Below are 25,837 nucleotides of genomic sequence, written 5' to 3' on the forward strand. Positions count from 1 at the left end.
CGGGGCCTGGCAGTTCCTCATGGGTGGCCCTCAGTTTCCCAGAATGCTCCCTGGGATCTCCATTGCCTTGATCATCAGCCACAAATAAAGACAACGAGCCCCAGGAGCGGATCTGTGGGGCCTCCAGCTCCCCTTGCTCATTCACATGTGCAGGCCTTTGTCCTGGCTGGACTGGCCAAGTCACACCTTGCTTTCCTGGTCCACCAGCTCAGCTCCCCTCTTTCCCCACAGTAGTTGGGAATCTGCTGTCCATCAGGCGCTCTAGGGCCTCCCAGCTTCCTATGAATACTGGGAGAAAAATAGGTCAACGCGTGATTCTGAGAAAGTGTGGCATGTCCCATGAAGGCCCTGGGAGGGCACCTGACCTCCTTGGGGGTGTTGGGGTGAGGGATGGGTGCTCCAGAAAGCAGCCCATGGAAAGGGCAGGGTGTGTCAGGAACTGGACGGAACTCTCATCCAGGTTCTACCACAAAAGAGACCACCGTGGCCACATGAGTGTGCTTATTGGTTTCCTAAGGCTGTGCCTCCCACTTCCAGGGGTGGGGGTCTGGAAGCAAGATATCAGAAAGGTGGGCTTCTTTCTGAGTTGTAGGGGAGACTCCTGCTCCATGCCTGTCTCCCAGCTGCTGATGCTTTGCTGACCATCCTTGGTGTCCCTTGGTTTGGAGATGTGTCCCTACAGCCCCAGCCTTGATCTTCCCATGGCCTCTTGCTACATCTCTTCAGATTGTTCTCTGTCTCTGTATGTCTCTGTCTCTGTCTCTGCACCATTGTCCCTTATTATAAGGACACTGGTTTTGGATTGGAGTCCACCCCAACAACCTCATTTCAACTTGATTACTTCTAAAAGCAGCATTTTCAAATAAGGTCACATTCTGAGGCACTGGAAATTAGGACTTCAAGGTATTAGTTTAGGGGACACATAAGCATATACTGTATATTGTTCTTGTCATGATTAGGATGTCATTACTTGGCTCTTAAAGCCTTTTACCTGGTGGGATGAGGTCTACAGATTATCAAGGACTATCTTTCGTATGTAAAGTCAACTAGTTTAGATGTAAGTCCCACTGACAAAATACCTCCACGGCTGCACCTTGATTAGTGTCTGCACAGCCGGGAACCACGATCTCACCAAGTTCACACATGACACTGACCAGCCCACTGCAGGTAGTTTGCAAACATTTGTTCTCTTCAACCCAGACAGTCCCTGTGGCAGATGGTGTGCCAGCTGTTGGAGAAGTACAAGGGACTATGACCCCATTTTCAAGGAAGCTGCACACTCCTGGAGGAGGCCTGCATTAACCCCAAATTCAGACAAATATAGAATTTCTTCTGTGAAATATAATGCAGAGGCGCAGGGGCTTCTGAGACTAGATAATGAGTGAATTTGACCTGCGTGGGTCAGATGCTAAGATCAGAAATTCCTCAGCTCTGGAGCTGGAAGCATTCCTGTCTACGCTCACATTCCCCCTGAAGAGACGTCTTTTTGTTTCTCTATTCCCCTCGTCCAGACAGGTTTATCTGTAACACCTTGTCTGTGACTCCCTCTGAGCTCTGGCCATCTCAGACATCTGGGTGTATGAGGCATACCACACAAATGAATGCATGCATGATAAAGAATGAATGGGGGAATGAACAGAGGAGCCCAGGGCAAACTTTGCTCTGTTGCTCAGGGGTCTGCATGCTCTCACTGTCTCCATATTTGCTCATTTCGTGATGCATTATCTTTCCTCAACCCAGCATCGACTGCAGCTAATGATAGCATGTCACTGGCACACAGCTGGCGTAAGCCTAGTATTCCCTTGGGTAATTGGGAATCCAACCATGATGGGCTGTTTGGGGGAGCTCTAAATGACAGCTCCAATTGAAATTAAGGTGAGGTTAATCTGTGAGCGCAGCCTGAGGAGATGGAGGAGAGCCATTGAGTCCTCTGTCATGGTTACCAGGGACAGTTAAGCATTTATTAAATTCTTCAGTGGCAGCCCTGGTGACCGCTGGCAGCTTCTCCTTGTGACCTCCTGAATATCAATTACAGACTGGAATTCAAATGTGGGAGCCCAGGTGGGCAACGCTGTGCCTTCAGATGGAACACACAGGGATTTCTTCCCTGGGCTGCCATATTCTTGTCCTGCTGGAGCCTCACCAGAGCTGTATTTTTGTCCCTGGAGAGGTTTCATTGGCTCGTAGCTGTGTTGTGATTATAGTTGCTGCCAACCTGGAGAGTGAGAGTCTAGGCTAAGTGGATCTGACCAGGGGGACAACACAGCAGACAGGCCTGTGGACATGCAGGAAATAAAAAGCCCACCCCTCTCCATCTCCTCTCTGTCCCTTGGTTGCAGCCCAACCCACCCTGTCCCAGAGGAACCAGAGTCTGCAACAGCTCAAGAAGCATGGGTGCGCCTGTGACTTTATTTTTAGAAAGACATTTCCCTAAAACGCTGCATTGCATTCAAAGTTGAATTCTCAAGCATCTGCTCTAATGTGCAAACTCAGTCGCATGGATGACCCCTTGTCACAAGAAATCTGACGGCATTGCTGTTTCTTTCCACATCTCGCACTCGTGTGGTAACTAAGGACATAGAAAACTGGCACTTATCCCAGACGGGACTGATTTATGATCCTGAGCAAGTCTCTTGAGGTCTCTAGGTTTCAGGGTTTTTATCTGTAACATGAAGGTATGGGATATGGTGATTTCTGAGATTCCTTGAAGTTCAAAGAAACATTCATTAGTATCCTTTGTGCAGGTCAAGTTTAAGCTCCAGCGATGCAGAGACCAAAAGAACAGGTCCTTATTCTCAAGGGACTCAGAGTTTTGTAGAGACAGCTTGTTGGGAATTTTTTGTTCTTATGGTGATTTTCCATTCTCAATAGGGTTTTCTTTTCAAATAAACCCAGCTGGTATTCCTTGATCAAGCAACATTTCCCTAAATGCTCAACAATTCCATTAATCCTGAACAGGTATTTGTTTAGCTTAATTTTGGATGGAGGGATAATCAACTTTAAATTCCTGTCCATTTCCAACAGCCAATAATTTCCCCTTTGATGGACCATTGTCTCTGAGTCATCAACTAGTGATTTTGGTCTCAAATGGGACTGATTTCCAGTCTTGGTTTGGAATCAACAATTTCCTGGTTTTACAACAGAGGGAAAGGGAATTTACTGGTCTTGAGTTGAGTGATTGGAGGTGAAGTGTGTGTTTTATACACAGCATTGCCTTTAGCCTCACGCTGTATTAAGAAGACCACCTTACCCCCCATTTAGGCAGAGATTGATTAACTTTCCCTGGTTGTAAAACTAGGAAGTTGTTGATTCCAAACCTGGACTGAAAATCAGTCCCATCTGAGACCAAAATCACTAGTTGACAACTCAAAGACATGGTCCATCAAAGGGGAGATTATCGTCTGTTGGAAATGGACAGGAATTTAAAGTGGATTATACTTTCATCCAAAATTAAGCTAAACAAATATCTGCTCAGGATTAATGGAATTGTTGAGCAGTTAGTGGATGTGAATAGCAGGCTGGCTAAAAGCCAAGCTGGGAAAAATTCCCTCTGTTGCCAAAATATTGTTAATCCTGAAGCCTCTGCTTGGACTGCAGGTCATTCGAGATCCAGGCCACATTCCCAAAGGAGTCCCTGCTCTCCGTGCTGATCTATGACCATGACATGATTGGGACAGATGACCTCATTGGCGAGACCAAGATCGACCTGGAGAACCGCTTCTACAGCAAACACCGAGCCATCTGTGGCTTGCAGAGCCAGTATGAAATGTAAGCTCCTTCTCCCATGGAGACACCGTCAGAGGCCATGACGGGTCAGGGGCTCTGGACTCTGTACCCCACTGTCTATTGCTAAGAAGGCCAGACCCACAGCTTTCACATCTCAAATGTGATTCGTGTCAGCTGTGCTTGTTTGGGGACACTGTTCTGTGCCCTTGAGGGTCACCAAGTCTGGGAATGTCGCTCTTATTTAGAACCCAGGGCAGATTCTTTGAGAGTCAAGGGCTGAATCGTGATACACTTGTTCCATCAGATGTACCCAGTGGTCCTTGGTGGGGAATGATTCTAGAAGAAGGATTAATATAATGCAAATGCCAATGTCTTAGCTTCCATTACAAATGCTCACGAATGCTCACACCAAGCACTGTCCTAGAGCTTTACACAGAGAATCTCCTTCAGTCTTCTCAAGAGCCCATTGAGATATTAGCATCATTTTACAAATTAAGGAATACTAATCTCTTTTCAAAGATTGTGAATTATACTTTATTTAAATATACAGACTACCAACTTAATATTTTAAAAAAAAAAAAAAACGTTGTGAATGATATCTTAAAAAAAAAAACTTTTACAGATTTCATCTGGGAAAACATAAGAACATTCATTGGCGTTCCATGGTATAATTGTAAAAATATTTTCCTGCATATAAAGTAATACACATTCATTGTAGAAAATTTAGGAAATATTTTAAATACAAATTAATGCTATAATTGTTCTACCCACAAATAATGTACATAAACATTTTTGCATACTTTCTTTTAAGATTTTTCTATTTTATTTTTTTCCCCAAAGTTGAATTCACACTACCCAGGAAGTTTTGTAAACTGCTGGTTGTACTAACCCTTATAGCCTAAGATTTTATAATGTCATCGGTCTTCTTTTTTTTTAATATTTATTTTTTAATTATAGGTGGACACAATAACTTTTTTATTTTATTTTATGTGGTGCTGAGGATCGAACCCAGTGCCTCACGCATGCCAGGCGAGCACTCTGCCTCTGAGCCACAGCCCCAGCCCTCATCAGTATTCTTTATAATTATTACTTCAATAGCTCTACAGTATTCCACCATATAAATTTATTATAAAATAATGGAGCCACTTTTTTTTCTGAACTGTAGGGCACTAATATATTCTTTATTGTATTATAAATATTGCGGGCTGTGAGCATCCTAGTATGAAAGCCGGCCAAGGACCTCTCTGAATTCAGTATCCAACGATGGATTATTCCATCAATGTGGATTATTCTAATAAAATGAATGCATATTTTGTGTCCAAATGGCCTGTTAGAAGGATGGTGCCCGTTCACACTCTCACTGAGGGAGTTGAGCCCTATCTGCTCCATAGCAAGACTTCCAGCCGTCTCTTTGTCTGGTCTTCTCTTTTGGGAGGCTAGAATCCAGTTCACTGGGGGACTCTAGTGAATGCCCAAGTCTCCTGGGAATTGTCATGACTCTCCAAGTACCCTGGAGTATTCTGCTCCGTGACTAGGTATTCTTATTCTGAAATTGGAGAGGGTGGCCGCAGACAAATGTGATGTAAACTTTGTTTGGAAGAGTTCCTGATGGTGGACTCGCCAAAGGGCGGTTTCTTCAGGGAAGATGGCTCTTTTGTTCACTTGAACACTTTTATATAAGATGAGAGCAGGTATTTAGAGGGAGACCCCTGTGTGGCTTCAGGCTGGGGTTGATGAACTTCCCAGGATCTTCACATCACAGATACAATGTGGGAAACTACTGTGTGTGGTCCTTTTTGATTCATTCAAATTTTTAAGTGGGTTAAATTCTGTTGAACTTTGTGTCCTGAATGCAGAGACATCCAAGCTATCTTGATCATGCTTCTTAGAACTTCCTTGCAAATTAATAATTTTTAACAAACAGTTACTTTTTTTTTTTAAGGGAAGGAAGGGTTGGGGAGATTTAGGAACTTCAAATCACTGATTAAAGGAACAACACCTGCAGACTGTCTGCCTGTGACTTGAGTCTACAGTATGGTTCTTGTGGAGGAAGAGAAGGGAAGAAAGGAGCAGAGAGATGGGAAGGATGAGTGAGGCTTTCCTCTTAGAATAAGCAGCAGCCACAGGGCATGAAACCAAACTGGACAAAAATTACCTGCCAGGAAACGAAAGCAGATTGGTGGCTATCACAGGTTCTGAGAAGCTGGAAGAGGAGTGACTGCTCTTTGGGATACAGGGCTTTTTTTTTTGGGGGGGGGGTGATGAAACTTTTTCAAACTAGTTGAAGGTAGTGGTAGCACATCATTGTGAACATAGGAAATGCCACCAAATGGATGAACTTTAACATGGTTAACATTGTTATGCCAAGGTCAGTTCTTCCACTCACAAGTCCTGTCTTACCTGCAAGCTGGACATATGCAAAGGTTTTTGACCAGAAAGGAAATAAACTGAATAAAAACACCAGCCCCAGGTGTAGAGAATGGCAAGTGAATCTAAGGAACCTGCACAGGTCACCCTTGGGGGGCCTGACTATGGGGGCATTTCAGTGTGTTCTCCAGGGGAAACTGGATATCACCCTTCTGTAACTTGCTCCACTTTTCAGAGAAGGGTACAATGCCTGGAGGGACACATCCAAACCCACGGAGATCCTCACCAAGCTCTGCAAAGACAACAAGCTGGATGGACCCTACTTTCGTCCTGGGAAAATACAGATCGGAAGCAAGGTCTTTTCTGGAAAAACAGTCTTCACCGACGAGGACACTGGTAACCCCCCTCAGAGTCCTCCACTGTAGCTCTTCTCCTGAGGAGCATGATTCCATGGTATTCCAGGGCACAGTGCATCTTCTAATCAGAAAGTAATGCATGCCTGTAGCAGAAATGTGGAAAAGCAAGTAGAAGAATGGAAACCACTCACGATCCCCAAACTCAGACAGCTAGCTGTGCTACATTCTGTGTGGGTTTGTCTGTGTATAACACATTACATTTTTAAAGAACTGGAAACATGCCATAGTTTTGTACCCTGCTTTAAAATTTTTTTTTTGTAGTTGTAGATGGACAGCATTCCTTTATTTTGTTTATTCTTATGTGGTGTTAAGGATTGAACCCAGAGCCTCAGCGCTCTGCCACTGAGCCACATACTCTGGTTTCTCTTCAGATCACATAAATCTTTCACCTTTTATGCTTTTTCTTTATTTCCAATGGATTATGATGATTCTGCTTCGTTCTTTTATAATACTCCATTATTGAACAATTATTATCAATCAATATTTGATTTATTTTGATAATATTCCATTTCATGACTATGCTATTTTCAGCTACATCCTACTCATTTTTGTAGTGACCATTAATTAATTGTAGCATTAATTACAAGTTCCTTATCCATATTTTTGTACATTTTTTGTATTTCTAGAATATAGATCATAAGATAGGATCATGTCAGAATAGAGACAGTAACCTTAAAATTAATATCATATAAATAATTGGGTACAATTGATTACCCCATAAATGCTGTACCCATAACTATCTTATTTCAATATTAACAAGTAGGTTTTCTACACAAGCATCATAGGACATGCCAGAAAGTTCCCAGAGAGACTTCCATGTATTCAGAATGAAAAAAATTCACCTTTGCTTTAATGATAGAGAACAACTTTTTACTGTCACATCTGCACATTGCTGCCACTCTAGAACAGTTCAGTACTTTTGGTGCAAAGGGCTCAATTAAGGACACAATACAGGGTATGTTGGTTTCTATTGAGCCCCATAATTTTGGTACTAAGGTTTCTTTTTGCTTCGTACTTTAGTCCCCCCAAATCCTAGGTTCTTACATGCAAAGTTATTGATATTGAAACTGTGTATTAATAACATATGGATGGATTTCTGTTGAAAAAATACATTTCACAATATATTCTAAAGTCAAGTTAATTCTTGGGCAGTATTCTATATTTTATTATTAAATAATAATCTTTTTGCCCACTAAAAATCTAAAATCATGGGGTTTTTTGAGGGGGGTTCTGGGGATTGAACTCAGGGGCACTCGATGAATGAACCACATCCCCAGCCCATTTATCTAGAGACAGGGTCTCACTGAGTTGCTTAGCACCTTGCCATTTCTGAGGCTGCTTTTGAATTTGCCATTCTCCTGTCTCGGTCTCCTGAGCTGCTGGAATTACAGATGTGCACCACTGCACCTGGCTAGATTTATGTTTGGGGGGGTCAGTTCCTGACTGATTAAATTTTATGACAAAGATTTCATCCATTAATTTTGTTGGTGCCTGTCAACTTTTTATTGATTGTACTTACTGCCTGCCATTGGGAGATTTATTTTATGGCTCCTTTTAAAAAGCCAAATTCAATTTTTCTTAATCAACTGTGGTCCTTCCTAAGCTTTGTAAAGATTTTATTTTCTCTATTTTTGTCTTATATTGTGAGTATTCTTCCTGCTGCTATTTTTATCATAAGTTACCTCCTTTGGTAAAATGACAATCAGAGACGCTTTCCAGTGATGAACGTTTTAGTCAGGTTTTTTTTTTTTTTTTTTTTTTTTGGTGATTCAAAGACCCTCTCAATTAAATTGAGAGGAGGAAAAGTTTATTTATGGCTCAAAGGTTCAGAGGTCTCCATCCATAGTCAACCAACTCCATTCCTCGGGACTTGAGGTGAGGCAAAACATCAAGGATGGTGAGAGTGTGGTGGAGGAAGCAGCTCCATGATGACCAGGAAGCACAGAGAAAGACTTCACTTACCAGATACAAAATATATAGCCCATAGCCACACCCCACCTGCCTCCAGTTACCACTCAGTTAATCCCACCAGGGATTAATTCACTGATTGGGTTAAGATACTCATAACCCAATCATTTCTCCTCCAAACCTTCTTGCATTGTCTCGCATGTGAGCTTTTGGGGGACACCTAATATCTAAACCATAACAGTGGGTGTTGGTGTGAGGGCACGTCCAGTGATAATGAGAACAAGAGACCTCTAGGGACAGATATGGTCACCACCTTGCTTAGCTGCCCTGACCCCCAGGCCCTGACCCCCAGGCCCTCTCACTGGGGAGTTGCCAACAGTTTCACATTCCCCAAGATGTCCTCTCCCATAGCCTGAAGCCAAGCTGTGATCCATGCATTCTAGAGAAATCTGCCTTAGTGGGTAGACGGAGCCCTAGCCAGGACCCCTGCGGCTCTCTGAGTTTCTTGTCAACCCTCCCATTTCTCTCTTCTCTTTCTCCTCCCCCTCTTTTTCTCCATTTCCCCTTTCCTTTTCTCTTTGCTGTCTTTTCTCTCCCCTTTTCTCTGTATTTTTAAAAATGAACCTTAAAGGAAGCGTTAAGGGGGCATCTGATGTCCCTTGCTGCCTCCTTTCGGGAATACCACCTGACAAGTCTCTTTCTCTGTCTCCTTCCCTGCAGAGGAGATGGTGGAGTCCTATGAGCACTTGGCCCTCAAGGTTCTCCACTCCTGGGAGGATATCCCAGAGGTGGGGTGCAGGCTGGTTCCCGAGCACATAGAAACTCGGCCGCTCTACCACAAGGATAAGCCAGGAATGGAGCAGGTATTGGCAAGACGGGCCTGGCCCCCGCAGGAGTGCTTGTCCCCAAGGGGTGTGGTGTTGTCCCTAAAAACTAGTCTCCAGTGTCCTAGAGTAATGTGTGTAGGGGGAATCTAAAGATAGATGCCAGAAGCTCCCACCCACCTCCAACAACCAAAAATGTTTGGCCTCTTGGGGGTGGAAGGGCAGGGATGCTGCTAAATCAAACTCCCACAATGCACAGGATGCCCCCGCCCACCCCCCGCAAAAAACAAAGAACATCTAGCCCCAAATGCGGGTTATGCAGAAGTTGGAGCCAGTGTTGGCTTTGTTAGTACTTTTCCATTTTATGATTTGAGTTCTCAAACTCTTTGGTAAATCTTGACATTAAAGGAACTTTGAAACTCATCAGACACACCTTAGACCTTGTCTAATATCTGATTTAGGTTCTCCCCTGGGCATGTGCACAGGGACACACACACACACACACACACACACACACACACGAAGTTTTCCTAGAGAAGCAGAGGATGGCTTACCTTGAAGAATTGGCAAGAAGAAACTGTGTGGAAAAAAACCAAACCACACAGCAAGGTTAGGAGTGAGAAGAAAGAGAAGACAAACTTGGTTAAGAGCCTTCCACAAACAGGATCTTTAATACAAATCCTCTCGCCTGTTCAGGATGACCATAGAGTTGTTTATCCAAACTGGGGCCATTTTGAATGACTGAGGGCACCGTTAGTAGATAAACTGCTACAAGGGACACACGTCAGAATTTTCCTAAACAAACAGGGATTGGTGGTTCACCTGACTTAATACAACCCCATATTTGGGCTCCTATAAAGTGATCCCCACTTTTAAGATTAGGAGATTGAAATGGAGAGAGGCTGTAACTTGCTCCGTGATTCCTGGCTGGCAAGTGTAGAGCTGGGATGTCACACAGGCCATGTGAGTCCCTCCCCTGTGCTCTGTCCACAGGCCAGGTGGCTCCTGTCCCAGCTTGGGATTCACTCACTGTGTAACAGGCAAGGCACGTGAGCTCCAGGGTAAAGGGCCAGCAGTGTCCAGGGACAGTGGGTGTGGGGGGCTGGTCCATTTGAAAGAGTGAACCATTATCAGCTGTAGAAGCTGATCGTCTTTTTGAAATTCATGGCCAGATGTTTGAGATATGTTGGTAATGGATCCTTTCTTTTTCCTGTGACTTCTTGATTAAGGTTGAAAGTTAATGCACAAAGCTTTACACAAGACATTGTACCAATTTTCCTTAGGACTCCATTGAGTGTTCTTCCCAATGCTAAACCTTTGCTTACATTGTTCATCTTCTGAAAGCTTTTTTTCTCCCCTAGCCAAAGCCCCCCTCTTACCCAATCCTTCATGTCCTTTATACACCAGTGGAATTCCATCTCCTTATGAAACCTCCCCTGGTTGTCCCCAGCCCTCGTCACGCTCTCGTCCTCTTGCCTGAGCTGATGAGTGTTTATGATACACACAAGAGCTGAGCGTGGAAGGCACGGAGCTTCTCCTGAGGTGCTCTGAAGTCTCTGGCCACAGGGGAGAGTTCCGGGCAATGGACAGAAGGCCCTAAACTGATCCTAGTTAGCCACAGAACTTCAGCTCGTTGCCTTGACTTCTCTAAGCCTCTGTCTGTGAAGTGGAAGCCGGCCTGGGGTGGATGTTAACAGAGATAAAGGATGCCGAGGTACATTGGAAACGAAGAAGCATGGTCTTTCTGGGAGATAGTATCGTCCCCTTCTTGATCTTTAGGAATGTGTGGAAAGAGCAGGGTTTCTAAGGTCACAGACAGGGCTGGATCAGGACTCCACTACTTGGCCATGAGTGAGTGTGGGCATGAAGTCTTCTCATCCGCCAAGTGGGAGTAGTGGCTCCCCCTCTGGGGTATTGCAAGAACTCACTGTGTTTCAGGGCATAACACTGTGTCTACCACATAGTAGCTGCTCAGTAAGGATCTGCCCACCCTTCTCCTGTTAAAATATGATCTAATTCCTAATAAAAACTTAAGTTCTGTCATTATTAACACATATGCTACACATGTACAAAGGTACCACACTAAGCCCAATACTTGTTTTCTAATAAAGGGATCTGTGAAAACTGCTCGTGGTCAATTAGCTCTGACCCCACCCTCTCCCAAAGCTAATGATCTTCTTTTCCCAACAAGGGCCGCCTGCAGATGTGGGTGGACATGTTTCCCAAGGATATGCCTCAGCCGGGACCCCCCGTTGACATTTCACCAAGGAAACCCAAAGGGTAAGCCAGCAGCACCCCAGCTTTAGGAGAAGAGTCCGTAGTAGCAGACTGAACAGTGGTGGCCTTTGATCCGGTGTCTGATAGGTTACCTACACTCGTACCTCAATTCCCACCTCCCCGTTACAGCAGGGAGTAGGTGATGGTGGTTGAAACGATGGCTTCTGATCTTCAAGTTCCTCATGTGAAAATTGCCTATTAAGAGAAGGAGGGTCTGCTCAGGGCAATTCATGCCCTTGGCAAGTCTGAGCTCTCCAGCCAGGATACGCAGTTCTGATGGAACCCAGACCTTGAGTCTGATATTTCTGAAGTTAGCAGATGTGAAGATGCCCAGGGACCGAAGGCGGCACTAGAATCACACTGACACCAATTGAGTCAGTTTTCAAGGTCATCTACCTAATGCTGCCTTCCCCCCACCCCAGGTATGAGTTGAGGGTGACTATCTGGAACACTGAAGATGTCATTTTGGAGGATGAAAATATCTTCACAGGCCAAAAATCAAGTGATATTTATGTTAAAGGGTAAGTGTTTCAGGAAACTCTGTTCTTCCTTCCTCTCTCTCCTCACCCCTTTAATCCCTAGCCAAGTCTCTACCTTTTGGAAGATGCTACACCCACATCTCATGGCTGCAGCCCATCTTAATTTGTTAGATAAAGTCAAATATTTGTCTTATTTTGACGCTTTGTGAAGAATTATTATCTTACAAAAATATTTTAGTAAATTTTATTACATAAACATGTTTCGATTGGATGTTAGATACTTAAACCTTTTAGGTGACATTCAAGATCTATGGACCTTTAAACAGAAAACAGCAGAGTGCTGAGCTGCTATCAATGAAAGATGAATCGTTCTAGCAGATTGTAAAATTAAATTAAAAAATTAAATTTTTTTTTCTCATTTGCTAGTGCTACTGATAAAAGAGATACCAACCTATTGACCCAGGGAATGAAGCATCTGATGGTCTCTCTTACATCTTTACCCTGCTTCCTTTTAGCCCTAGTCAGAGAAGGGGATGAGGTGGTAGAGAATTTTTTTAAAGTAATTTAAATTTATACTTTAACTAAAACTCATCTCGGAAGCAGTAAACCCATCCTAGCCTCATGCTAGTCCCCTGGCCTTTCCCAAGTAGGGAACATCCCGTCTTCAGAATGCATATTACCCAAGTATTCGGCAGTCAAAACATGATCAGTGGTTCAAAATTCTCATTTTTTTCAGGATAAGAATACAAGGGTGAGTTGAATATTAACCAAGAAGGAGCAATAGAAGTAGTATGACTCAAACAATAGTTTAAAAGGCAGAATTAGGATTCTCTGAAATTGCTTGCTGATCGCTAGTTCAGGAAAAACTCAAGTGTCCTGTAAAAAGGTATTTTATCATGGCTCACAACATGGAAGGTTCTGCCCACTAATGTGAACAGAAACAGATGTTTATATCTGTTCTCTTCCTTTCCTGGCCTCCCCCAGCTTCTCAACCAATGCCAGTCTGGCTTCCTCCCCAACACTCCTCCAAAGCAGCCCTCACTAAAGTGCTGGCTCCCCACTTCTCTGACCCTAATGGTCCCATTTGGGTTTAGTGCCTTTACCTTATTGTCCTCTATGGAACACTTGACATAACTGACCATATCTTTTTGAAACACACTGCTTTTTTTAGCCTAACCTTTGTGGCAACACCCTCTTCTGGTCTTCCTTTTACCCTGTTGATCACTTTTCAGTGATTTAAAAGCATATTCTCCTCCCACTAATAGCTCAGTAGTGCAAGATATTGTCCCAGACCCTCCTGTCTCACACTGTTGTATCTTTCTGCCATTTTTTTCTTTCTTTAGCTAAATAATTGGGTCCATAACCCAAGTAGTATCACTGCTCTATGAAAGAAGGGTCTTGCCTCCCCTTCCCTACCCTGGGTAGGAGAGTCCTCTGCTTTCTGAAAGCAAGTGGTTTGGATTGTCATTTAGCATGAGCAAAAAGTACTTACTTTTCTGAATTAACTAATTCACCACGGAAAAAGTCCTAGGGAAACATTTGCTAGTCAGAGCTTATATAACGCTGGGCATGGAGGAGAAAACCAGATAATACTAAGAAAGAACAAGGTAGAGAATTTGGAGTACCCAGAGCACATTACAGATATTATTTCACAGCCCTATGAACCAGATACTGTAACTGCTTCCATTTTATAGATGAAACAACGTAGAGAAGTTAGAAAACTTATCCATGGCTGCACAGTTAGTAGGCAGCAGAGCCAGGATTAGAACCCAGGTGGTCACAGTTAGCACCCCTATCCTCCATGCCACACTGATCCAGGGCCGCTGGACTCCCAGGGCCAGAGAGGAGGGGGATAAAACAGGCCTGAGCTCGGGTCTCATCCAGCCCAATTCTAGAGGGCTCAGAGTAGTGTGCAATCTTGTTCTAACACTCTGGTACAGAGATGAGACCCTTACAAAGAGGGTCCCCAGGGCAATGGGTTCAGACTATATCTTCACTTCCTATTTCCTGAATTTTCCATCTTGATCACATGGGGTTTCAGGTGTGCCCCCAAAATGGAAGACACTCCCTACCCTGCCTGAGGGTGAAGTGAGTCTTAGGTCTGTTCCAAGCCCTTTGATACCTCTTTTCCTCTTTTAAATTTCAGTGGAAACTTCCATTTGGTCTAATCACATGATAATTTTAAAGCTGTGGCCACATTGAACCTCTTGATTATACTGATGCCTGAATCATGTCTCCGAGTGTTTGAACTTTGCTTTACTCTTCATTCAGGTGGATAAAGGGTTTGGAGGATGACAAGCAGGAGACAGACGTGCACTACAACTCCCTCACAGGAGAAGGGAACTTCAACTGGCGCTTCCTGTTTCCGTTTCAGTATCTCCCAGCTGAGAAGCAAATGGTCATTACCAAGAGGGAGAATATCTTTTCCTTAGAGAAGATGGAGTGTAAGACTCCAGCTGTGTTGGTGCTGCAGGTTTGGGATTTTGAAAGGCTATCCTCAGATGACTTCCTGGGTAAGCCAGTGGCTTCATCAAGCACATATTAATGTTCAGGGTTCTGTTCCAGCTTTTGGAGATCTGTGTCTAATTCAGTTACAAGGATAATAATTTCTGTGCTATTTATGATAGGAGGAAATTGGAAACAGCCCAAACAGCTATGATGATACAATTGGCTAAATAAATTGTGGGGCAACCGTATGATGGACCGCTATACATTCAAAAAGACATAAGTTGATTTTTATTCTATCACTAAAAAGTGTTTAAACTTGGAATTCAAGGTCCACTCTGTGCCTGTCTTCCTCCTTAACAAAATGGGAATAGAACTATTGCATGTGTCAGAGGGTGGTGAAGCTGTAAATGTGAGAATGTAATTAAAGAATAAACCGTGGGCTGGGGATATAGCTCAATTGGTAGAGTGCTTGCCTCGAGTACATAAGGCCCTGGGTTCATTCCCCAGCACTACCAAAAAAAAAAAAAAAAAAGAACAAACCACAGTGACTTGAATATAGTAAGCACTCAATAATATTGCAGCCATTAAAAAATACTGGAATATTTAATAAGTTGGAAAACTGTACAAGATGCATTAAGTAAGAGTGTGAAAAAACCCATTTTTGTAAAATATGTGCTATTATCATATTTTATATATCCTATATATAGGAGAAAGGGATATTCATAGGGAGATGGGGGAGGGGGAGCCAGTAGGAATAACTAACCATACAGAAAGCTGTGGCCAATTTGGGGGGAAGGGAATTACAGAAATATTTTCTGTCCTGTGAACAGGACATGCTTTAAAATTTCCATGATTTACAAATATTTCTAATAGGAAAAATTCGTTAAAATGAGATCTGGGATTCTCTCATGGCAGTATTTTACTCTGAAGAAATATTGTAGACCCCACTAAGGTCTGCTGTCTGTCCTGGGAGCAGACACAAAGGCGGAGGGCTTGGCCCTGAGCTGAGGAGGAGTGGGCTCCAAGAGGAAGGGGAGGCAGCGAGTGGGGGACCTCTCACAGGGCATCAGTGCTGAGGTGGAAGAAGCTAAGGCATGTCGTCCAGCCCCAGGGCGCCCACTGGCAGAGCAGGGAAGGTGCCCAGTAGCCAAGACACCCAACCTGAGGCTTGAAAGCCGCGTACTGTAGTTCTGCCTCGTCTTCTGCCTGCAAGCAGAAGATGGCACCCGACGTGGTCTATTTATTCTCCCGATACCTGGCACATATGACCTCCCACGTTATACCCATCACACGACTGGTGAGTGAACTGGCGAGTGCAGATGGTGACTGAATAGTCATTCCAGGTGGGCACAGTGGCACACGCCTATAATCCCAGCTACTTGGGAGGCTGAGGCAGGAGGATCACAAGTTCAAGGCCAGCCTGAGCAATTTACAGAGACTCCATCTCAAATAAAATAAATAGGATTAGGGGTGTATTTGGTTGTAGAGTGCCCCTGGGTTCAACCCCAGAACAACAACAACAACAAAAAAAAAACAGGAAAAGAAAAGTCCTTCCGGAACTTTTCAGTTTTCCACAACCGTCCTGGGCGTCTCTTCACAGGCTCCCTAGAAATGAACCTCAACAGTTTCCCTCGAGCTGCCAAATCGGCCAAAGCCTGCGATCTCTCCAAGTTTGAAAACGCCAAGGAGGAGAACAAGATCTCTATATTCCAGCAGAAGCGTGTGCGTGGCTGGTGGCCTTTTGCTAAAAGCAAAGAGCTCACGGTAAGTGACGACTGTAGGAGGTGGGGTCGGGGGCAGTCAGGGGACATCACACTTTTATTGAGTCATTTGGTGAACTTCAAAAGTTAAGTGCTTTGAATTGACGTAGACCCCTAAGCACAACCTCCCCTGAGAAGCAGAACTCTTAGAGCTTTCTGGCTGCATTAAGCCTTCACATTTCAGCCTGCTTGACTGGATGCCTGTCTGCGTTGGTGGTTTTCTATCATTTGGGCCTGAAGTTCTGCCCTGACATTAATTTTTGTTCAACATCTTTCGAAATTATGCATGAAATCCTGAGTAATGTAGCATTTCAATGTAACACCTTGTCTTTTTACCCCTCAAGCACTAGACTTGATTTAAAAATTGATCCATCCTTTTAACACCTCCTCAGGAGGGCAAGCAGAAAGGGCACTCATCCCTTTCCCTGCATTGCCAACTTGGTCCGTCCTGCAGGCACCGTTCGGGGTTCGGACCGTTCACAAATATCAGGAAGGACATCTTTCTTGCCTTTTTTCCAACCCCCTCATTGCTCCACGGAGGGATGACTTATGTGACCAGGAGGTTGGGCAAAGGCGCCGAAGCTGGCATGTGGGCTGTTGGCTCTGCTGCCAGCTGATCTCCCTGCTGCAGGGGTCAGTGGTTGGGAAGCAGGCTCTCTTTGTACCTCACTGGGTGGGTGGCAACTCCGGGTCTATGGCGTCAACGCCATGGTGTCTAGTTGTACTATGTTTTCTGGGACTTTTTCTCTTTCCTCCACTCTCAATCTAATCCCCTCTGACTGATGATATGGGTGAAGAGACTGCGACTCCAGCCAGGTGCAACCCTCCAGGCCCCTCCAGTACTCCATGAGGGTTACTGCCCACCAGCCTCTGAGCTGGTTCTGGGCTTCAGGGCTTAGCACATGATAGATGCGCAGTCGATATTTGTCAGATGAATGAAGGACTCAGAAATGAATTAGTCACAAGTTCTAATCTCAAACAGCTCTGAGTCCCGTGAGAGGGACAAATGTGTCCACAACACAGTTGTACTCGAAATAATCTGGGTACAAAATGCCAAGAAGGAACCGAGAGGAGAGAGGGATCTGATTATCTCTGGGGGGTCATGCAGAGGAGAGCCAGATTTTTTCAAGAACAGAGGACAATGATAGGTCCTTCTAGATGAAACAGAGTGACGTGCACTTCAGGTGGAGGAACAGTGATGAGCCCAGCATGACCAGGAGGTCACGTGTACCCATCTGGAAAGCTGGTCACCCATGGGCCAGGATGGGCAGAACACCTAACCAGGTGGGAAAATGGGGTCACCAAGTCCAGAAATCCAAATTCTGACCTTTTGACATAATTCTGGTTTCTGTACATTAATAAGCAGCAATTATCTGTGAATGCTTATTTAACTGCCGTCATCATGACATTTCTTAACCATTTAGAGCTCATCTAACATATGCAGACTCTTCTGCTATTCCATTTGACTTCGTCTTCCAGGCCTTTGTTTCTTTAACTCATCCAAAAATATTTACTGAGCAACTATTGAATGATAGGCCCTGGGAGTAAAATACAGGAATTCAGACAAGGTCTCCTCTGTCATGAAACTTACAGTCTAAAGCTGATGACACACACAAGCAAAGCCACCCACATCAAGGAGAAAACAGAAACAAGCTGGGCAGGACCCAAGTGCTGAATGGAAGCTTATCCAGGGTGGAACTTCATTCAATATGGTGGCAAGGGGTCGGGGGGGGGGTGGACTTTATGTGACTGTGAACCAGGCTGAGACCCGAAGAATGGAAAGGGAGCCATCGAGAAGGAATAGGGGGACAGGCAGGGGACATAAAGTTTGTTGCTTAGGAAAAACTAAACTTCCAACAAACTAGAACCTCTACAACTAGAGTGCAGCAAGGACACCAGAGCCGGCCTCTCAGGCCGTGTGAAGAGTGTGGACTTCATCCTAAAGGGAAGCCATTGAGTGGTGTCCAGCAGGGAGGTGAGGGGAGAGGCTCACATGAGAACCCTGGAATGCTGTGTGGACAGTGGGCGGGAGGGGTCAGAACTGAGAAAAGAGGCAGAGGGCTAGGCAGAGATGGAGGAGGAAGGGGAAGAAAATGAGCTGAGGCCAGTCTCTGAGAAGGGCAGTTGGCTCACTGTGCCAAGTGCTCCTGAGTGGTCATGTAAGAAGCGACAGAGATGTGCCCGTTGGATTTAGCAGTATAGAGTTTTTAAAGAACCACACTGTGAACATTCATAGCAGCAGCATTCACTCCCACTAAAATGCAACACCCAAATGACCATCAGCTGGTGAATGGATAAATAATTAAAGGTCTATCCATACAACAGAGTAGCATTCAGCCACAACAAAGAAGGAAATGCTGACACCTTGAAAACATTGTGACCGGTGAAAGCAGTCACCAAGGGCTACGTGATGTCTGATTCCATCTGTGATGTCCAGAATGGGAAATCCATAGAAAATACCTTAGTGGTTGCCAGAGACGGGGAGAAAGGGAATGGGAGTGACTGCTCACTGACCCCAGGGGAGTGGGCTGGTGGCAGATTCAAGGCCAATTAGGGGCAAAGCCTGGCTCCATTGACCAGCTGTGTGGCCTCAGGCAATGCACCTCCCTGAGCCTCCTTACCTGTACAAACAGAAAATGAAAGTGTGCATCTCACAGAATGTGAGACACTAAATGACACTAAATGACAGATTCTGTGTGGCTGGAACATACTCAATGTCCAACTTGTGTCAGAATTCGGGGTGAGCCATTGTTTGGCATGTTCTCAGCATTCCCACCTCCCTCTGCCCGAGACCAGGGAATGCTTCCAACCTGAAATGGCTGCGTATCTTAATGAGCATCTGACCCTTAGGGACGAAGCTTCTGGTCAATAGAAGAAAAGAGAAGGGGGAAGAGTAGAAGCTCCATCTGCATACTTTATACCCCTGTGTAAGGACTCTCCAGGGCTGGGTGCAGCTCAGTGGGACCTGCCCGCACAAGGCCCTGATCCCTGCCACCTAAACAAACCATAAATAAATAGTGCAACTGAGGAACCGGCCATGACTCAGGCTCCCACCGCCGGTGTGAAAGGCTTTCCTTTAGTAAGTATGGGGTTTTAACGAAATGCCCTTAGTTTTTATTCCACGTGAAGTTCCCTCTTCTGAGTCTAGGTTATCGTGTTTCCTGTCAGCTGTTTACTTGCTCAGCCGTTTTGGGAGCCCCCCCTGGGCAGGGCTTTGGTAGGGGTCTCTCAATGACAGAGGTGCAGTGGAGGCAGCCACTGCCACCAAGGAACTTGCTGTCTCCTGGGGAAGAAAACAGACCAGAGAAGCAACCAGCAGCCCAGTTTGCCCAGTGGTGACAGCACTCAGACTGTAGCAATAGCAAATGCTGCTACGATAACTGCTGTTCCAGATGTGGTTCTGAAAGCCTGGGTGTCCCTATGGACAACAGGCAGACCGCGTGTGACTGTAGAACCCTAACCCACCTCTGCAGCAGCTGACTCAGGAAGCCAAGCCACACCCTCGACAGCACTCAGCCACTGAGGGTCAGGTCTTGTTCCACGCCTCCTTCTACACCTCCATCGTCCCTTATCCTGCTCCTGGTTCCAAACTTGCCCCCTAACCAACCACACGGTTGGGCTGCTCCCAGGGTCCCTGGCCAGCACCCTTCAGTCAGAACAGCACTGAAGGTTCCCTTTTTTCTAAAACTCCCACGTCTCTCATCTCTATCTTTGAGTCTCTGACAAACACAAGTAACGGTGCCCATGGCCATTGCTGCAGGAAGCTTTCAATGAAGCCTGTGTGTTCTCATTTTGGTGGGCTTCCTAACTTTCTCAGTTCTAGACACTACATTAACTCACTTATCTGCTAAAACCCCAGGAAATATGGATGTATTATCAATTTCCATTTTATGAACAAGAAAGAAGAGACACAGGGAAGCTAAGTACCTGCCTATGTCACCCAGCTAGTCAGGAGAGGACGGGATTCAACCCAAACAGTCCGATTCCATATTCCTTGGTCTTGACCACAGTGTAGTACTTCCTCTTCTGGCCAAGCTCCGTGAGAACAGAAGGGACATGCAACTGGTCCTGAGGTCATCCATGGTTTTCTCCAGGGAGGTCCAGGGTGATATCTGCTGGGATAAGAAAACTTACAACAAAATCTTCTCCCAACCTAGAGAAGCTCTCCACAAAGGTAGTAGAGGGGGGAAAGAAAGTTTTATTACTAAGTAAGAAATTAACCCAGAGTATGAAGCACTTCACAAGCATCCTTCTAAGAGATTTCAGAGACAGACTGAAACTTCGCCCTTGCATATAACCAAGCAGTCATAACCCACTACGCACCTGACTTCAGGATCAACCTCTGTCCTCAAGTGAGTGCACCATTTGTCACACTTAGTGAGATTCACCTGGCAATTGGGGTGACCTTAGCTGATTGTCTTTGTGCAGAAGAAAAATAAACATGCAAGTCTTTATGACAAGAGACGGTTTTACAACTTAGACCAAGGTCCCCAATGAAATTAGGTCCCTTCTCTCCCCCAGAAACTGAGAGACCAGGACGCTAACTCCTAGGTCCTGGAGAATCACATTGCTGGGTGTAAAAGACAAACGCCTGCCTGGTTTTCGGAAGGATTTATATACATTTCAAAGAGAAGAGAAAAGACTTGGAATTAAATTAGCTCTACTCTAAAGGAAAATGAGAGCGCTCACCAGGGAGAAGGAAGCCCTTTCTTTTCTTGCATTTGCTCTCACCCTGTCTAAAGGGAAAAGCTGACTTCATTCATCCTCTGCCCCTCGGCAGCCCGTGGCAGAGCCTTGGCCGGCCCCAGCTTGAAACCTGGTCCCAAGCCTGCTTTCCCTGCAGAGGGGTGTAACCCAGCCTCCGTCCTCTTTCTCCCTGTGTCACTGGAGCCTCATCATGAAGCGGAACCTCTGACCTCTTTCTCCTACTGTGTAGCAGGCTGGACGGAGCCAGAGGCCAGGAGATGTCCTGGGAGACCTCCTCTCTAGGGGTGCTTCCTGTCCACACGTCTCAGATTCCCATCTCTAAAACCACTGGGTTGGCTGGGGTGCCTTAGGGGGTTCCTTAGGGGTGCCTCCAGCACATCCTCATGTTCTACTGGATGTGCATCCCCAGTGTCTGGGAAGCCACCCTTCTTGTCACAGTCACTGGCAGGTAAGAAGGGCTTTGTTTACTGCCACCTGCCGGATTCATCTTGAAAGCTTCTTCTCAGTATCCCCAAGCAGGGCTCCCCCTGTGGAACACTGCATCCTCACAGTCAGGGTGGAACAGCTCCAGGACATTGCTGAGGAAAGTCGCCCGTCCTCGCCAACGTGGTCCTCATGTCCTGCAGGAAACTCATCGTGACATGCAATTTACATTAGTCCTGTTACAAGTGACCTCTTAAGGAAATTATTCCTTTAGGATCTCCCTCTCCCTCTCCCTCTCCCTCTCTCTGATTCTTTTTAGTTATATGTAACTGTAGGATTCATTTTGACAGATTATAAAAGCATGGAATATCATTTGTTCTGACTCCGTCCCCAGTGCTTCCCCTTCCCTCCCCTCCTCGTCCCTCCCGGTTCCCTTCCCTCTACCCTCCTAGTCTTTCTGCTATTTACTGATAGTTTTGAACAGGCGAATCTCACAAACCAACAGGAACATCAATAACTAAAGTGAAAAGGAGATTTCTGAGCCTCTGGTTTGTGTGGGAACCAGTTGTCAGCATCTCCTGGGGCTCCAGGGGCAGATGCTGGCTCTGGGGGTTGGAGAGTGACTGGGGCGAATTCCTTCCTGGCCTCCGGACGTTCACAGCTTAGCTGAGGAGGCTGGGGAAGGCAGATGGGCAAATAATAGGCAGCAACCTCAGATTCCGCAGGGGCAGAGAGGGAGATTTACAGGAACACGATTTTTAAGATCGTATAGTATGCATTGATAGGAAATTTAAAAAGCACAAAAAGGGAGGAAGGAAGTAATATCGCTCATCCGCACACCAATCTAAAGAAAACCATGGCTCATGATTTGGCTATTTCCATACTTTGCCTGCATTGAGATTTTGGCTGCCTTTAGATAGGCATCATTATTCCACTTTCAAAATCGTATTTTTGTCATTTTGTTTCATTCAGTGTTTTCATGAGCACTCCCTGCCGTTATACCATCTATATTATTATTAACTCTTTTTATTCTCAAGATAGAAATGCCATCATTGAATTACTGGGTTTTCCCTCGAGATAGGAACGAATAGGAGGCCAATGCTCAGCCATAGATCCACCACCAAGATTCAACCCTTGCTAATATGTTGAAATATTTATTTTGTATATAGGTTTGAGTATTTGGATGTGTTTATGTATGGGTTTTGGGGGGGTGTTGTTTCTTTTGCTGAACTACATAAGAGTAAGTTGTAGATATTATGTTACTTCACCCCTAAATACTCTCACAGGCACCTCCTAGTAGCACAGACATTCTCCGACATAGCCATCAGCCACGTAGATCATGACTGACCACCTCCTGCAGGGCCACCATCACATCTGAGAGTTAATGATGACTGCCTAATATAATTCTATATCCACATCACGTTCACTTCTCCCACTATAAGGAGAATATCCTCTTGCCCCCTAAATGTCTCCTATAGCTGTTTCTCTTTCCACACAAGATTCACTCCTAGTTCACATGTTGCTTCTGGTTATTATATTTCTTTAGTCTATTTTATTTTAGAATAGTCCTCTGACTTTTTTTTATGACATTGACTTTGTGGTGAGCTAGGCCTGGTTTATCTGGCTGTTTTCTTATATGGTTGCTTATCTTATTCCCTATCCCTATATCTCCTGTGAACTGGAGGTTAGGTACAACAGCTTTTTCAGGTTGCAGTTAAACACCTTTGGCCAGGACACATAATAGGTAACATGTTCACTTCCTGTTGAACCAGGTCAGAGGCTCACACTCTCCAGTGGTCTCACTGATGTGATGCTGTGTGCTCGCTTGGTGGTGATGGTAAGCACAAGATGTCTTCGTTGTAAAGCATTTCCCCTTGGCATATAGCAAGTAAATGATCGGGTAACATTTTGGCATGGTGGGGAATTCCTGTTGTGCTGTCACCTTTCACCCAGTGTTTTAGTGACCTCTGGTGAGCTTGGTTAAATGATTTTCCTAAGTCTTCCTAACTTTTGTCCTTCCTTCTTTCCTTCCATTCATCTGTCCATGTCTATCTATCATCTAATTCTATTATCCTTTCTCCATTTATTAGTTGGCAATCATCTATTAAGGAGAGTTTCCCTACAGTCATAAAAGATAAAATGTTTAATTATATCTCTTAATTCCCAAATTTTAGAATCAAGACATGGTGCAACTTCCACATATGAGAGAAACATTCAATCCTTGAGTTTCTGGGTCTGGCTTATTTCACTTGGCATGATGTTCTCCACTTCTATCCATTTTTACCAGCAAATGCCATAATTTCATTCTGCTTTATGGCTGAGTAAAACTCCATTGTGTAAATACGCCACAGTGAATGTTATCTTTATGTATATCTATAAAGAACTAACTTTTACAAAACTATAAATAGAAGGAAGGCCAGTAGAGTAGAGGAAAGGGAATGGGGGAGGGAGGAGGGAAGAGAAAGGGGGAGTACTAGGGATTGAATGGGAGCAAATTACATTTATACTTGTATGATTATATCAAAACGAACCCCAATATTATGTAAAACTATAGTGCACTAACTAAAAAAAATAGAGTTGGTATAAGAGTCACCTCCAATAATAGAAAATGGGATTTTGACTCCTGCTTTTTTATCACTATGAATTTGTTGATTTTTAAAAAATATATTGTCCAGCTCTGTCCACTGAAAGAACTTAGAACCAAAATCACCCAGTACAAAGAAACCTCCTAGCCTCTGGTTTCTAATTACTAGCTCCTACTAAAGGAAGCCTGGGATCATTGGAAAAGGGACTGACTTCAGAACCAGGGCAGATAAATCCAAGAGGAATCTGAGACACCTCATTAGGGCAAATAAGACAATTTGAACATCCCCAAGAGTGACTGTGCTTTGTTCACAAAGCTTTATTCTGAGTTTTGAGTCATTTCTTTAATTCAGCTATCCAGAATGGAATTCCAAGTTCAGGGTGTGACTATACAATACACACATACATACATGCATATATGTATGTATGTATGCACATATCTATATGTGCATGGGTGTGTGTATAGATGTGAATACACACACACACACACACACACGTACTCCTTTTCCTAAAGGAATTTGAACCACACACATCTCACCATTGATGCTGGAGGATACCCCATGTAATACCAGTGAGGGCTGCATTTCGATAATTGCTGCTGAGGAAAGGGTTTCCAATCAGAGAGATCACCCGGGTGTCCACTATCTAGTCACGGTGAAGTCTGAAGCTCATTGATAACAAATGTGACAAAATAAATCCATGATCTTTCAGGGACTTTGCCTTATCATTTTCGTCCATCCGCAGATGTCCTTAGGTTAATGGCTAGTATCTCAAACTGCCCACGTTTTTCTAGCCCTGGTTTTAAATTACATTTGGAGGCTATTATTAGCTTTAGATCTCTACTTGCTGCTAGGCTGAATACTGATGATTGGCACAGGACACAGAATGCTCTGTGTGGAGAGATTGCAGCCAGGCGTGGTATTTATCAGAATGTGGCAGTTATACCCTCCTCTCTGCCTTCCTGATGCTCAGTAAATGCTTTGCAACCACCCAGGCAGGGCAGAGAGGCTATAGCAGGGCTCTCCAGAATAATCACAGATGATTTCTGTGCCAAAGGCAAAATTAATTGAATACTGTCTGCCTTCTTTTACTTTACATTTTCCTGTAAGAAGCAGGTCTGTGGGTCTTCTCTGGGCATTTTCTGTATGAGCAGAGATGTTTTCCATTAGACATGTGTGTCTGTTGATGAAACAGGGCTGAAGGTAGCAGCTTTCATTTTTTAAAATGTTTCTATTTGCCAAGCACCAGGCTAAGCATTGTAAATGTGTTATTTCACTTACGTTTCAAAGCCACCTAATAGGGTACACATGAATAACACCCCCAGGAGAGCAAGGCTTAAAGAGGGCCGGTAACTCACCCAGGTTTGCACAGCAAACCTGTCTTCAGTGCAGACCTGTCTGACTCCTGTGCACTCAACTGCTTGCTATGCTAGGCTGTGACGTTCCCTAGGCTGTCCTGGGCCAGCCCATAGTGGGGGTCAAATGCATATACTAATGTCAGAGCGATGGTAGGGATTATGGAGTTTCTCTTGAACATCTCAGGAAAGGTACACAAATCCATACTATTTAAATAGCCTAGTTCTTTTCTTCCTTAACAAGAGGTCACTTAGACAAATGAAGTAGAAGATAAATGGGATTTGGCATTAGAGGACCTGGATACAAATCCTGGTTTTAAATCCAAGTTAGCAGACCTGGCCGCACCCTTTTTCATGGACTGCGAAATGGGGCAGAAGCGTTGTCTACTTTGCCAGATTGTCAAGTGGTTTAGATGGAATGACACAGGCACACGGCACCAACGGTTATAAAGGCCTGTGACTGAGCTTATTATCATGGAGCACTAGGGAACAGAGGGGCTGCTGGGATCCTTTTACTCTGATCCCAATGTATGTTCTGTTAATTTACACATATCCTCTCTTCCAA

General features: G+C 44.6%; 1 protein-coding gene across 1 annotated transcript in view; it reads left to right on the top strand.

Moving 5' to 3' along the window:
* Fer1l6 (fer-1 like family member 6) overlaps positions 1-25,837 on the top strand; it is a 113,987-nt gene that overhangs the window by 84,142 nt on the left and 4,008 nt on the right. Inside the window, exons 32-38 of the mRNA XM_076835781.2 lie at positions 3,598-3,768; positions 6,329-6,489; positions 9,138-9,280; positions 11,433-11,521; positions 11,941-12,039; positions 14,269-14,510; positions 16,046-16,209. Coding sequence (XP_076691896.2) covers positions 3,598-3,768; positions 6,329-6,489; positions 9,138-9,280; positions 11,433-11,521; positions 11,941-12,039; positions 14,269-14,510; positions 16,046-16,209 — 1,069 coding nt within the window. The remainder of the gene's footprint in view (positions 1-3,597; positions 3,769-6,328; positions 6,490-9,137; positions 9,281-11,432; positions 11,522-11,940; positions 12,040-14,268; positions 14,511-16,045; positions 16,210-25,837) is intronic.

Source organism: Callospermophilus lateralis, chromosome 16 (genome assembly GCF_048772815.1).
Source record: "Callospermophilus lateralis isolate mCalLat2 chromosome 16, mCalLat2.hap1, whole genome shotgun sequence".
Taxonomy (NCBI): domain Eukaryota; kingdom Metazoa; phylum Chordata; class Mammalia; order Rodentia; family Sciuridae; genus Callospermophilus; species Callospermophilus lateralis.